This window comes from Solenopsis invicta, chromosome 15 (assembly GCF_016802725.1).
Source record: "Solenopsis invicta isolate M01_SB chromosome 15, UNIL_Sinv_3.0, whole genome shotgun sequence".
NCBI classification, from domain to species: domain Eukaryota; kingdom Metazoa; phylum Arthropoda; class Insecta; order Hymenoptera; family Formicidae; genus Solenopsis; species Solenopsis invicta.
Genome location: NC_052678.1, coordinates 8,834,065 through 8,848,825, shown reverse-complemented (window position 1 = coordinate 8,848,825; position 14,761 = coordinate 8,834,065). Strand labels below are relative to the sequence as shown.

Sequence of the window (14,761 nt, the reverse complement as noted above, 5' to 3'; positions counted from 1 at the left end):
TTACGAAACGATCGCGCGAAAAATCCAGAAAATAATATTATAATAAATAGAAACTTATTAAACTAAACTCGGAGGTTTTTATATTTTGATAGTACAACGTCTAATAATTATTTTAGTGTAAGAATTTTGTAAAAATCAAATTCTTTGACAATTTGATACCGGATTTTAGAGCACTTTTTACCGAATTTCCTGCTAAACGGTTTGACCATCAAAATTCAGACTGCGGTAATAATTAGCATCTAAATAACATTAATTTTTGACCGAGTAAAAAATTGATTTTCAATAGCGGGGAGTCCAGCTTAATAGGGGTGATGTTTATTCGCCGGAATCGCATATGTGTCGGAATGTCGCCGTTCGTCCTCTCATCATGCATATGAAGTATCTCCACGGTATTACACAATGCGCCGCGTCGATAACCGCCACGAAATCACCCTCCACCTGATTGCCAACCGGTTGATTCCACTGAAATGCGAGATCCTAGCGAAAGATATTTACCAGTTTGCGGTTTTGTTCGACGAAAAGCTGTGCGAACGAGAAACGGCCGAAAGAACTTTCCTTTAGAGATCCTTTAGAGGGAGGGAGAGAGGAGGGAGGGAAAATCGATTATCACCGTTCACAAATTGTACTCTGGTCAAACGATCTGCGTTCTTTAATCATAAATGCATACCTAAAGTGTGTCACGCTATAGATACGAGTTTTTCCTGCTACACGCGCTATTTATTTGTCGGAAACGATGTTATCTTCGCTTCATTTTCATCTTTCTGGCTGTTCTCTGTTATACACCGTCGTTTATAAATTATTACCGGCGGATTAAGCGATTTCCGCTCTTTAATCATAAATGCACAAAGCGTCGTGCGAGGCGAGCGCACCATGCCGGAATATTCCGCCGCGCTACCCTTTTGTCCTCGCGAGGATTCTTTCGGCCATGATTGCTCGGTATCCACGGCGGCGCATTAATTGATCCCGCCTTGCGCTCGCAATTAATTTGGCTCGTGTCAGGCGGACGAGCGGCGATGTCCACGCGCGTGCGTCACAACGTGCTGCAACGTTGTTGTCGGCGTTCTTGTTGATTGCAGGCTGTCGTCAACGATATCCGCCCCCGAGGTTTTGGTGCGGCCGCACATCGGAATGACGGTCGTTGACCGAAACGAGAGAGCTTACGGTTTTCTATATATTGGTCAGTCACGAACGCGCGCGAATTTCGTCTGGGCGGCCGATTGGACTCTCGGTCGTCGTTAGGGATGGGATCAAGTTGATACATATATTCACGGTTTGTCCGATTCAATCTCATGTACCCCTATCATTTCATTTAAATCGAAACAGTTTGATGGACCACTCTATTTTCTTAGAAAGTAATGTAAAACTCGTAAAAATTAGATACTAAATTAAAGTAGTTGAAATAAAAATAAAAATAAAAATAATATAAAACTGAGAGAATATAAATTGAGATAAAAATTTCACTCTTCTTTTTTAGTTTAAAAATCCAGAGGCCTCTTACGTCATTAGATACAATTAATTCAAGTAAAAAATATGGAATAAAAATATTTGCATATATATTATAGAAGATAAGATTGCTTTCTGTGCATGAATTTCGTATTAAGTAGCAAAGTAATCAAAGGAATTCGTTATCTAAAGCGTATCGTCATCAGTGTTACGCGTAGGGTCGGTCCCATCCCTGATTGCCGTGTACCGGCAATCACCGTTCCCGAGTAAAATAGAGATTAAAGTCGATGGTGAAGCACCTCTTTCACTTTCTGATCACGCACAAAGACTTGGCGAGAATAACGCCTTTCGACAACAGGGATTGTTTCGGTCGCGCGGGATAACAGGCCAGTAAAACTTTTCGCGCAACGTCGCGTCGCGAAGAATCCCCGGTAAGCCCCATTTGTGGTAAAACCAGAGCGGCTCGGTAAGCGTCTGGCACGCGTGTCTGCCTGTGCATTTTTGACGGGGGGAGATGTAACGCGCGAGTGGTTCCTATCTTTCGATCGATTTCTAGTCACAAGCTAGCTTTGAAAGCGATCGGCAGTGAAACGCGAGACGAGCTTTCACCGAGACGTGCCATTAGCGACAAGAAACGGACAAATCCCTCTTCAAAAAAAAAGGAAAGCTCGAATACTACATATATATGTACAGACTCGCGAGCGAGCGATGGTTAAAGTGGAAAAATCGACGAAAAAGAATATTATTTAATATACGTATGCACGTAATGGAGGTCCACGCTTATCACGGACTGAGAAGCTCTTTGAGAGCTTTTTACCGGGCTCACTCTCGGAGTTCTCGTATGGTATATCACGCGTCTCTGCTTCCTCCTCTCGCTGCCTCCCTTCTACGTCTCGTTTATAAAATGCGAGTACGTGGAAACGAGGGGCACGAAACGCGAGTCGCGGCCAACTATATGAAGTCGGACTAAGTCACCACTCTCTTGCCTTCCTCCTCTCTTTGTCGTCGCGGCAGCCGGTATTCAACTCTTTTATGTGGCGCTCGTAAAGTAAACAGTGAGAATTTGGCGATAAGAAGCCAATTTTGTGGATCAAGTATCCTCTCGGATTAATGGTGAGATGCATGCGCTCTCTCCCGCAACGTGGGTCCTAAAATTCCGGAAAGTGGAACGGCTGCTCCGCTCTGTTACGAGAGCTTCTGTCCTCTCTCTCTCTCTCTCTCTCTCTCTCTCTCTCTCTCTCTCTCTCTCTCGCTCGCTCGCTCGCTCGCTCGCTAGCTTTTCCACGATTTCTTCGACGATACTTCAAGGTTCGATAAGACGACAGGCATCGATGGCATTGCGTATATATCCGCGGGATTGGCGACAGGCGTAAATCCAAAGCCAGTTTTTCCCAGTCGCTCGCCTTCCGGTTAAGCCTGCAATCTCCGGGCCGTATATTCGGCACCGCGATACTTTATCCGGCCGCATCGACAGCTTCGTCTTCGACGGCGAAGAAGAAGACGAGGATGATGAGCGGGAAAACGTTGGCTTCGTAAGACGTCGCGCGAATTAACGAAGATAAGTCTGATCGATTACTCGACGAACCGAGTACAGGTGGATTTATACCATCTTCTCAGACAAACGGCAACGAATTGCCATCATATCGATAAACTATTTTGTAACACGTCTTAACCCTCGATAAGATTCTTGAATCTATTACGTTTACTATATTCGTTTCTCTTTTTAATTTTATGAGCATTTCACGCAAACATAAATTACATTAAATGTATACTTGAGATTTTTAATATTTTTGTGAAAAATATCAAAATCACATTCCTGCGACGCTAAATTATATTATACGAACATAAAATTGCTTTCAAGGCAGTTATCGAGTAGTTCCCCACTGTTCCCAGATTGATGGCGCAATTTTTACAACGAACGTATGTTCTGTAGACGTGCCTGCATTTATTTACTCGTTCGTTTTCCAATTCCGCACGGTCCGACGCATATTACTTTCGCGCGGAAAAGGAGACGACAACGGAGCTACGATGTGCAATTAAAATCGTCCCTCCCTCGCCGTTTTCCTTTCTTCCGTCGCCGTTCCGTTGTCGTCCTTGGGGCGCGGGTAAAGCAATTTACATGAGTAAACAGCTGGTCGCAATTATGCTTCCTTCCTGTTCCAACCACGACGGTCGCAGTGTGTCAACTCAGTATTGATACCAGTATTGGTATCAGTACAATTTTAATAAATTAAAGTTATCAATGAATATCGAAAAGGAAACGAACAAAAAAGCTTAAAGCTTCGGGCAAAAAAGGAGAAGATGGGCACGTGTTTCTGTGTAAAGAAAATTACATGTCGTCTTAATGTCTCTGTTAAGAGAGGTTTGTGATTCAGGTAGAGGAATCTGTCGATGCAGTTCAAGTCGCTGATTCTAGGACACCCTGTGTGCAAATTATGACGCGGCCCGGACAGACAGGTCGTCAACCTATGATCGTCTGTCGTCGTCATCGGGATTGGCCCACTCATCGTTTCCCGGTGCATATTTTTCCGCGATACATTTTCACGACACATTTTCCAAGCCGTGGAATCGCAGAGCGGCGATCGATCACTTCGATCGCGGCGATTAAAACGACGAGGCGCGTCATTGTTGTATCGACGCCGCGACACCGCGACGGCCAGATTATTATATGCGCAGGAGGTCGAAGAAAGCGTTTCTCATCAGCGAACGATAACGGGTGTTGGCTTCGCGGGACAAAATCGTGCCTGAAATTCGACTCGACATGACAACTCCGGAGGGAATAGGGCCACTCGAATTCTATCGGGAGTAAATTAAACGATCCCCTTATTGCGCCTATTTATCCGATATCGCGGGCGGGCTCCCATAAATATTTGGCCTGTGCTCATTGACCGGAGGTGAATGCATGATCATTTATTTATTGCTACGTCGACCATTATTTCCCGCTTTCCCGAGGCACCGGCATCCGCATTCGGAATTCTAAAACCGCGCGCGAATGGCGTAATATTTTACCATAGATTAATCCGCGTCCGGCATGGCCGATATGCGACGAATAAAAATGCACTTTAATCTGTCCATCCTCTTCCTCCTCCTCCACCTTTTTTACCTTTCCTGTTCTCATCGAACCAGATTCCGGATAAGAACCGCAGAAATCCAGCGAGCCGCTGAAAACAAGGCGAACGACCGTATTCTGTATTCAGAAGAGACTGCGCCGCAAACCCAATACAATTTAATGTACGACGCGATTTAATTGATAGGGATTCCCGGAATACGCAAAGTCGGAATTTTTTCGAGCTCACCTCTCGGTATCGCTTTAACGGCCTTATCTAGCGTTTTTCGCGACGCCGACCGTACACCCGCGAGTAATCGTAATGAAATCGTATCGCGAGCTTTTTCGCATTACGAATGCGGCACGAGTCCGGATTTATTTCTATGCAGAAGGAAAGAGGGAAAGAACGACAGAGACGGAGATAGGGAGAGAGAGGAGGAAGAGAATGTCTCGAAACACTTCCCCCTGCTTCTGTTCCTTTTTCCGTTTCGTTCGCATTGCGCGTAACGCGCAACGCGACATTATTACGAAAATTTCAAACAAATCACGTAGCTTGAGTCCCCTCGCGTCGATACAAATCTCCCTCTTCCGCCGACTTTATCGCCGCGATTCAGTTCTCGCGCGGCGCGAAATTTATTCCACGCCTGGTAAAATCATATTGCCGCGACAACGAAATTAAAGTCTTCCGGATGAACGCGCCCGCTGTACGGCAGCGCGGACGTTGCCGATCGGCGAATCATTTAAATTTTTCTCCAAGGAGAAAAATAGCGCGTGTTTCTGCACCAACGAAGAGTCGCTGCGTCACTGGATGCTTGTCGCGTAAAATTTATAGACTCGGAAAGATGAGAGGGTGGGATGGGGACGGGGAGAACAGCCCTATCTCTTCGCCCTTCGGTCGCTCCGGAGAGTCAAATTTCACAGCGGTTTGAAGCGCAGTTAACAAATGTTTATCTATTGTTCGTGATATTCGTGTTAACTTATTTTTTCCAAAGCGAGAAAAGATCGTTTTATCACGCGCACGCAAGTCTCAACCCGTGAGATAATCATCCATCGAGGTAGAAGCTGAAGACGAGGCAGTTCGCAGAATATTCCCTCACTTCCCTCAAAACTCCTAATTATCGCTCTCGAATCCTCGCGGGTCACAAGTCGACCAATGAGCCGAGAGCAAGACAGAGAGAATAGGGAGATATATATAATAATCTTTAATTAATTCCATAATCTTTCCTCACGTCTCACGCGATTGGATTATCGACGATTGTGCGCAACGGTGTTGGACGCTCGACGCCTCGTTGCTTTGAGGGGAATTTTAGGGGAATTTAACGCCATCACGGTCGCGCGGTCGCGCCCTACCATTCTGATGGTAGTTTCGGCGTACAAAGTACTTTCGACGTTGAGCTCGTTTCGACGGCGTGGAGTCGCCGACGCGAGATGAATGGGGCTGCAATATCGAGAATGCGTTCGACAATCAAATTCGCATTACGCGAAGCGTGACAGGTAGAGTGGCGAAATGTGGGGATGACGGGCAGGGAGAAGCAACGGGAGGGGGAAGGGGAGGGGGAGGGGGTTGCTTTCGGTGAGAGAAGGATGGGTCGCACCGTTAATAAAGAACCTTTCACTGGCGGAGGGGGATCTCGTGAATTATAACCGGCCGTCACTGCTAACCGACGTGTAAGTGACACGAAACCACAATCAGGCATCTGTTGCGGCTTGCTGGCTGCTATTGAGTATACATATCGGAACGACGATTGATACATATCGGAATATCGGCGACCAGCGAATTGATTTCGGTATTGTTCGTCTGTTACCGACGTGGAGATATTTCCTGAGTAGCATTCGCCAACGATGCGTTGTCTACGATCGATCTACTTTCCCTCCAACTTGGCACTTTAGTTTCTTTTAACCGAGGACAAATTAAACTTGGATTTTTATTTTTCATACTTTTCTTCCGACTCGTTCAAATCTTCCTACTTTGAATCCTTACAAATTTATCTTGAACTTGTAACGTCAAAGAGATCTGAATATTTCAATTCAGAGACACTCACCTTTCGGATTGTGCGGTTGTTTCCAACGTCTGAATATTGCGATGTTTATTATCATTGAAATTGTTAACTTTGTTTCCTCGCGAAATTAGCTTGTAACTTGTTCCTGATGCTGTTCCGGCTTCGCAGCCAACATATTACAGCGCTGTATTACGTTTACGGTAATATTGTGTTGTTGGTCAGCGGGCGGGAAATTTTGCAGACCGAGACGACACGGTGGAAAAAGCGAAGGCACTTACAACGGTCGCTCGCTCATTCCTGATTCCATTTCCAACCGTACACAATGCCCGGGATCACGATGAACGAGGACGGGGAATGTTTGCCGAGATGTGACGATCGCACTCGCCCATAATACTTTTCTATCGCGCGCGAAAGATGTGTAGAAGACGCGCGCGAAGAACCATTATCGGCGGTAAGAACTTTTCGAAAAAGCGGGACGCGAAGACACGGGGGGTGGAGAAGACCGGGGAAGAGCGTGGAAACGCTCCCGATAGGAGAAAGGACGAAGTCAAGTATACGGAGTATCTCGAACGATCTTTCCGACGGCGGCGCGACGTTGCAGACGTGAAAATATGAGGATGCCGCGGAGAACTATTTATACGTATATCAAAATTTACGAGCCGCTAATGTACCGAACCGCGCGCGGCGGGGTGAGACAGACGCAGTCTTTCCCCACATCCCCGTTCCACTCTCCGTGCCTATTCGCGCGGTATAGCTTCGACGCGGGAGTGCTGCTCCTCGAAAAGTTTCGCGAAGCGAAGCAAAGAGATAGGGGTGGTGGAGTCTGAAGGATGGACCGGGGTGGGAATCTGTGCGAAACGCGAGTAAATGTAATGACGATGTTTAAAGAGAAGTTTCGACGTTTAGCTCGATACAACAATACGTCCCATTGTTGCCCTCGGCTACGTACAACAGTCGAAACTCCGGCCGGTGCCGGTGCCGCCGGTGCCAGAGTCGAGAGGGAGGGAGTGAGAGAGAAATAGAGAGAGAGAGACAGAGAGAGAGACAGAGAACTTTCCGCGATTCCAGAAGCGAATAGAATCCGAGCAATTTGCGGGCCTGTATACGTGTACATATATATATGTATATAGATATATATGTATAGCACGTATCGGGCTGACAGGTGCCGGGGGCGCTCTTTAACTAAAACCGAAAGCGCCAAAACAAATCTCGCGCGCAAGACCCTTGGCATTAATCCGGTAAAGTACGAGCCATTAGCTTCAAAGGGGCTTTACAATTTTTGCCGGGACGGTATATACAGCTCTCCGTTCGCGTCGGTATTTCACCGTACGGCCGACCGTATATTTTTCTTGTTATTGCCGCCCTCCCCGTATTCTCCCGTCGCGGCATATTCGAAACGTATTGCTTTTCGAAAGTGGCGAGAGCGCGGAACGCGCTCCGTTTTTCGTCTATCGATTTGCCGCGTGTTTAACGTGACACTCTAATTAAACCCCGAGAGATCAAACCGTTGACGGTGTCTCATTAGTCAGTTCTTTGAAGAGCGCGTCTCCCATCGCGCGGAATTTCCAAGAGAAATTCTTCCCACGGATTTTTTTCGGCAGTTGAGATTTAAAAATTGCCAAAATTTAAGCGGATTCGTTATACGGTAGGCCAACGTGCAAAAGGCATGTTGGATACTCTGCAATGTAATTACTAAGTGCAAAATTCTGGAACAGAAGATCTGAAAAATACGTTATTCGCTTGGAAATTCCTTGCGGTTATCAAGTTTCCGCCTGAAAGTCACTCGCACTTCGGTCACCGCGTAATCTCGCAAGTTCCCGCGATTCTTTGCGCGACGTAAAAGTCGATCGATCAACTATCTGTCAGACAACAAAACTCTCTCTTTCTCTCTCTCTCTCTAGCTTGATCAATATCTCATGACCGGAAGCAGCTGTACCGATCTGTGTCCTTTTGTATCTTCGCTGATAGCGCCTCTTTAAATTTTCAATCGATGTTAATTCTAGGCGAAGAGTCATGAATGAAAAATTTAACACGAAGAATCGCGCCGAAAGTGGCACCGAGACCGCCTGTGTTCGCTTGCATTTTTTAACGGTGTCTTTCCTCCTTTTGACACGAATGGCGAAACAAAAAGGCAACGAGCGCGCGAGTTTTCACGTTTCGCGAGTTTCGAGTCCGCCGCTATCTCCCTCCCTCCATCCCGAGAGAAATGGAAACGAAACGTCGAGCCGCGCGCGCTGTCGGACGACGTCTTTCGGCGACAATCGACTCACTGAGCCGGTAAAAATTTTATATTCACACTTAAATAGCGCTTCAATCTTGGACGTATATACGTATATAGCGGGTCGCGTTTATTTTGTTCGCTTCAGTTAAGTTCCTTTTGCTCGGCACGCCGCCGCCGCTGCCGCCGCCGCCACGTCGGGTGAAGTCGCGCGGACAAAAGTTATCTGACTTCAAGGCTTTTCCGGAGATACGTTGGATCCCCGCGTTCCCCACTAAGTGGAGGATTTTCAACGGTATGCAGGCAGGACAATGGCGCATGTACGAACTGACTAGCAGCCGTCCCGAAACGCGACGAGCATCCCGGAGATGCATCGCAGGAAATGGTATGAGAAACGAACGCATTACGCGCGTTGTTGTTACGAATAAATTTCATATACGGAGAAATAACAGGCCGTGCGTCTCGCGAATCGAGAATGTTGAGAAAATTGTTGAAATTGTGAACTTTGATAGCAGCACAATTTATGCAACGTATACGCGTCGCGGGATTTAAACTTTGAATTAAGCAATCGCGAAAGCGAACTAATAATGAGCAGAGAGACAGAATACTGTTAATTTTATATACTTATCGAAAGTTTATTTATTAACGAAATCTTTTGTTTAACAACGTGTGATTTAAATTGAAATATCAAATATCGGGATGTATAATGGAGCCACTGTCAACCGCTCTCATCAACCGCTCGTTCAGAATCACTGAATCTCCATTGAACGTTTTCATTTATTAATTGTTTGTCGGCGCTTTTGTTCCGCGTGACTGTCGCAAAATTCCCTCACGCTAAGCTACGCAACGGCACGGCAGCGGAAGCGGATTCGCCGCCGGGGAAATAACCGGAACGCGTGCGAACCACGTAATGAATTTCAATTACGCTCCGGCGCAATAATTTGCTTATGTGGAGCACAGTAATTTCGTCTATGCTCGAACGCGAGTTCTCCAAAGTCGCGACATTTGTACGCCGTTGCGCGTCGTCGTTTGTTCTACGTGACTGCACGCGTAAATGCGCATTTACGCGCGCGGGGATCCGTTCGCTCGCGGCGCGACGGTATAAACCCCGCGCGCAAACGACGTTGTGTAGACGCAACGTCAATCGCCGAACCGAGTTAACCTCGATTAGCCCCCTCTCCCACCTCCTCGCCACTTGAGTCATCTCATCTCGAATCGAACCAATAAAACTCTTTCCACGACAAATCGTTCGTAAAAGTGCCTCAATTACGATGAGAAACAACTTTTTTTTGCGCGCGCGCGCGCAAGGCATTAAACCGTGACGTCAATAAAGTGGAATAGATGAATCATGCATGAGGCGAGGAAATAGATTCCTGGATGTTTCCTTCCGCTTCGTGCGCGCGCGTGGTAACGCACGCGCGCATTAATATTCGCGTTGCACGAATTCTCAGAAGACTCAGAGCTCTACAGGGCCGCGCGCGCGTAGAAGCCGTAAAGGGACTGAAACCGGAATAATATTCGCTAAGAAACGCGTGCGGAGAAAGAGAGAAAGAAAATAAAGATCTGATAATATGTACAGTATCATTGTACACTTTGCAATTGTTCGCCAGAATGCTCGCAAGCCTTCAAGAAGCGAATGGTGCTATAATTTCGGAGAATGATAGGAAGAGTTCCCCGACTCTTACGCCATAGAGATGTGCAAACTTTTTTTTGACGCCGAACGAATCGAATCTCATTTCTTTGTTCAAATTCGAACACAGAAAGAACAATTTTGCTGAAATAGATCTGAAAATAATTATATTGAATCATTAAAAAAAATTGTATCGGATGTTTAACTTGGTTGCTAAGAACGTCAAAATTATTTGCAGCAATATTATTCTTGAATGTTCTACATAATTATTTTGATGACCCAACATTATTTTTTTATCTAGCTAAATTTTTAAATCCTGCAGTAGAATTATTTTTGTAAATCAACTAAATTTCTTTACTGCGTTTCTTGACCCAAGTCAGATCGTTGAAATATAACTTTTAATTAACGATAGTTGTTGCATTAAATTTTAATACATAAATAATAAAAAACATTTCTATGTAAGAAAGACAATATTGATTTGTTATATAAAATCGCTTTAGATACGATTCTTCTTCACTTAAGATTCAAAATTTTCGTATTCGAATCACAGAGATTCAAATCCGAATTGAAACCTACCCAATTCGATTTGATTCAAATAATTCGCACATCTCTAATCCTCCGTACCGTTAAGCTGTCTGATGATAAATCGATCCTTGATCGTTACTACTTAAAGTCCCCGTGGAAATAATTTCGGCTCTTTCACAGCGCGTCGTGAGTTATCGATACGCTCGAGCGAGTCCGGGTAATACCGCGCAAAAAGAGCCGAAGATTACCGCGTACGAAGATTAAGCTTGCCGGCTGACAAAAACGTGAGTTTTCCATCAAACTCGCGAAAAGCGTAAAGTAAGTTACGAGCGGCGGTGGCGGCGGAGAAGATATCGAAAATACATTGCGAAGTATAAAGCCCATGGCCCCGACTATAGCCCGTGTCGGGGGCTTATGAATACTTTATAAGCATCGCTCTTATTCGCCATCGCGTAGCTCTCCGACGCCAGTTTTCTTGATCCTCGGCACCGGAGGTCCGCGCGGGGCAATTTCTGCACGAAACTGCAGCGAACGGTTACGCCATGCATAATACCGCGGCGACCTTGCGCGTTTCGCGCGACAAGTGGCGACGGTGGCGAGATGCAAATCGCACGAAGCGCGATGAGACATCCTCTGAAGCGTCGTTGACGCGCGCGAAGACGAGAGAGGAGAGAGAGAAATCGTTCGATCTCACCTCTGCCGATGGTACGACGACGACGACGACGACGACGACGGCGGCGGCGCCGGCAGCGAGAGAGAGAACGACGTTATTGAGGCTTTAAGCCGCCAGGTACTCCATTAGCGGCGACGCGCCAAGGAGTAGTTTGTCAAAGCGCGATGCATTTGCATAATTGCCGCGCGCGCCGAATAATTATGCGCGTATCCATTAGGTAATAAAGTCGAAGCTAAATTTTAAAGCGACGATTTCCTGCGTGACAGACGCGAACCGCCAAGTGCCGTTTTAATTTATCTCCCTTCTCCCCCCCCCCTCTCTCTCTCTCTCACTTGTGTGCGTTACCTGTATGCCATGTAATTCATACCGGCTCGACGTGTCTACATAATTTATAGGCACGCTCGTGTACCTATCAGCTAATACAATACATCGCATACGAGGTTAACCATTAAATTCGTAATCCTATTTATGTGCGGCGCTAAGGCACTCATACGAGTATTTTCGTCTAATCGTAAATGTCCGTAACTTAGACGTGATTTGAGTCAATAACTTGCTGCGTACGAAGCCGTTTGTCAAGACGCGGTTCATTTGCATACTAATCATATTTTCGCGCCGCGGGAGGATACATCGTGAGAGTATGCGGCGACCAGAAGTCGGTAATAAATCTTGGACGATTATTTTACTTCCAGAATGCAACAGGGATTTCATATTTCATACGCACGTGGATCTCTATTAATTTTTCTACAAATTACGTTTATAAACTTTTACAGATTTTCCAACATACATATAAATTACAATTTTAATTACTGATATGCGATTCATTAACTTAAGATAATTTAAATAACAAATTGTTTTAGCGTGAAAAATTTACTTTACATTTCACCTTATTGATAATAAGATATAGATCGATAATAATGCTGGGCAAATTTTAATTGATTTATCAATTAATAATTACGAATAAAATTTTAGTCGAAATAAATCTTAAGTAGTCTTTGATCGATTAAATTTTTAATAAATAAAATAAATCGATTAAAATAAATTGTTGCACGTAATTGGATAATTCAATATGTGGATTGAGAATAATTAACTATTGCTGATTAAAAAATTTATCGTTGCTTATTGATCGTTAGTTTGAATTAGTCATTAATTTTATAAATGGATTAATGTAACATAATTTATTCATAAATATTTATTTGAATATCTTTTCAATATGATATTCTTCAACTTCGTAATTATTCGTAAATATTTTATATACAATTTGAAATATAATTAAAAATTAATTAGTAATGATTATTATTCTGTTTTCATTAATGATATTTGATGTATTTCAATAATCGATTAAATCACTCGAGATTATGCTCATTAATTTTTAGTCGATTACTTTAGCTAAGCAAAAATTTATTCGATTAATTATACAAAATCGTTTGACAATTAATTGATTACATTAGTCACGATCATATACATTTAAAAATTTTAGCCAATTATTTTATTTAACAACTAATTGATAAATGTCTCCAACACTGATCAATACGATCCATATCGGATATGTGGAGACAACGTATTTCTCTTTTGCAAAAATCACTACATCATGTTTATTTATCGCTTTTTTTAGAACTTTTTACTTTACCTATGAAATATTTCCATTTTTTATTTATTTATACCTGTGAAAGTTTGTCCTATAAATTTCAGATGACTGGTGTATCTCGTAATTAGTATTCTGTCGTATAATAAAACATTAAAATGTACCAATAAATGACGCATCGGTATAATGAGTTTTGTGTGTGTATATATGTATATATACATATGTGTGTATGTATGTGTATACACTTCCTCGCATGCACAATCAATCTTGCACATATTTCAGGCAGAAACATTGTTAATTACGTTACGCGAGCGCTTTAATCATTCGACTACAATGACCGCGCGACACTTAGACATTTCTGACTTTAACCGTACGCGCAATCCCACGATATTATAAACAATCGATATCGTCTGTTGTTTTTTTTTTTTCGATTTTTCCAGTTTAGCGATTCGCATTACTCCGCGCTCTCAATTTGCGAACGACAGACAATCGGCAAAGAGTTCAAAGAGCGATATGAGATACACTCAAATCCAAGTAAAAGTTTACTTATCGCCCGTAAATATTATGAAATAACTCATAATTCTCATTTTCTATTGCTTTGATTCTCATTTCGATGAAATAAAATGTCATACTTGCTTCTATAAATAACGACTGTCTCAATGTATGAATTGTTAATAGCGTAAGATATTTAATTGTTTGAACTGATCAATGCTAATCGTAAGTTCCGCAAGGAAGGATCGCGTTTCACGTTTCTCGTAGTGTTGACACGATCGCGTTTCGAGGGGTAATGCGACGACATACGGAGTGAGAGGGAGTGCTATTCAAGTATCATAACGCGCGCTGGTTGTGAAACGTCGCGTTTTACGGGCATTCAGCAGCGCGTTACTGAATTATCACGTTTATCACCTCGTGTCTTCTTCCTTTTGTTCAATAAAAACCGACTGACACTTGTTTAATAAAAACCGACGTCAGTTAGCGCGTATTGAAAAGCCGATTTCTAAAGCGACCTACATCGGTTTTCACTAAATAACGTTTGTTCTCGAGCTTAACAAACGCGATGACTGATTTCTCTCCCGGTACTCTCCCGCGCCGCGCGAAAGCCCCGGCGCGACGTGCCGAGCCCGCTTCGTCAGCGCCGACGTGTCGAGATGCAGTTTGTCAAAGTCCAATGTATTTGCATAATTCAACGAGCTGCCGGCATACACTTACGAGAGTGCACGTCGGATAACGCGGAGCTCAATTTATGATCATTTTTGCCATGCCGGGAACGTCGATATCGCGGTCGGGGTGAAGGAAGGTAACTTCTCGACCTCACCTCATCTCAACGGAGGAGTTCGTTACAAGGAGACCGCCGCCACCGCCGCCGCCGCTGCCGCCACCGCGGTGGAAGTCGAAGATCGACCTCTTCCGAAAGAAACCCAGAGGATAAGAGGGAAAGAGCGGGAGGGGGTGGGGGTGGAGAGGGATCGCGTTTCCGCGAGGCGCACGATGCGTTTGCATAATTTACCAGCTGATGGACGCAGCTGGAGCGTAAACTTTGCGCAACAATCTCGAAATTAAATTTTTAGCGACTTTTAGCACAGGGCGGCACGTTCGTGTCCAGGAAGATTCCTTACAATTTTAAAAGGCGTTTAAGAAATTCGT

The 14,761-nt window shown here is 44.3% G+C and overlaps 2 protein-coding genes across 14 annotated transcripts in view; one reads left to right on the top strand and one right to left on the bottom strand.

Annotated features, from left to right (window-relative positions):
* Positions 1 to 14,761, top strand: part of LOC105197151 (growth factor receptor-bound protein 14) — a 273,307-nt gene that overhangs the window by 24,922 nt on the left and 233,624 nt on the right. The gene's annotated exons all lie outside the window — the stretch shown is intronic.
* LOC105194313 (SET and MYND domain-containing protein 4) overlaps positions 1 to 14,761 on the bottom strand; it is a 123,185-nt gene that overhangs the window by 73,692 nt on the left and 34,732 nt on the right. The window contains exon 1 of one of the 12 annotated variants that reach the window (XM_026135781.2): positions 6,532 to 10,550. The exons of 9 other annotated variants lie outside the window; for them this stretch is intronic. In XM_026135781.2, coding sequence (XP_025991566.1) covers positions 6,532 to 6,586 — 55 coding nt within the window. In that variant the 5' untranslated portion in view covers positions 6,587 to 10,550. Of the gene's footprint in view, positions 1 to 495; positions 5,666 to 6,531; positions 10,551 to 14,761 lie in introns of those variants that run through there. 2 more of the 12 variants (XM_026135786.2, XM_039458092.1) reach the window with 2 other exon arrangements.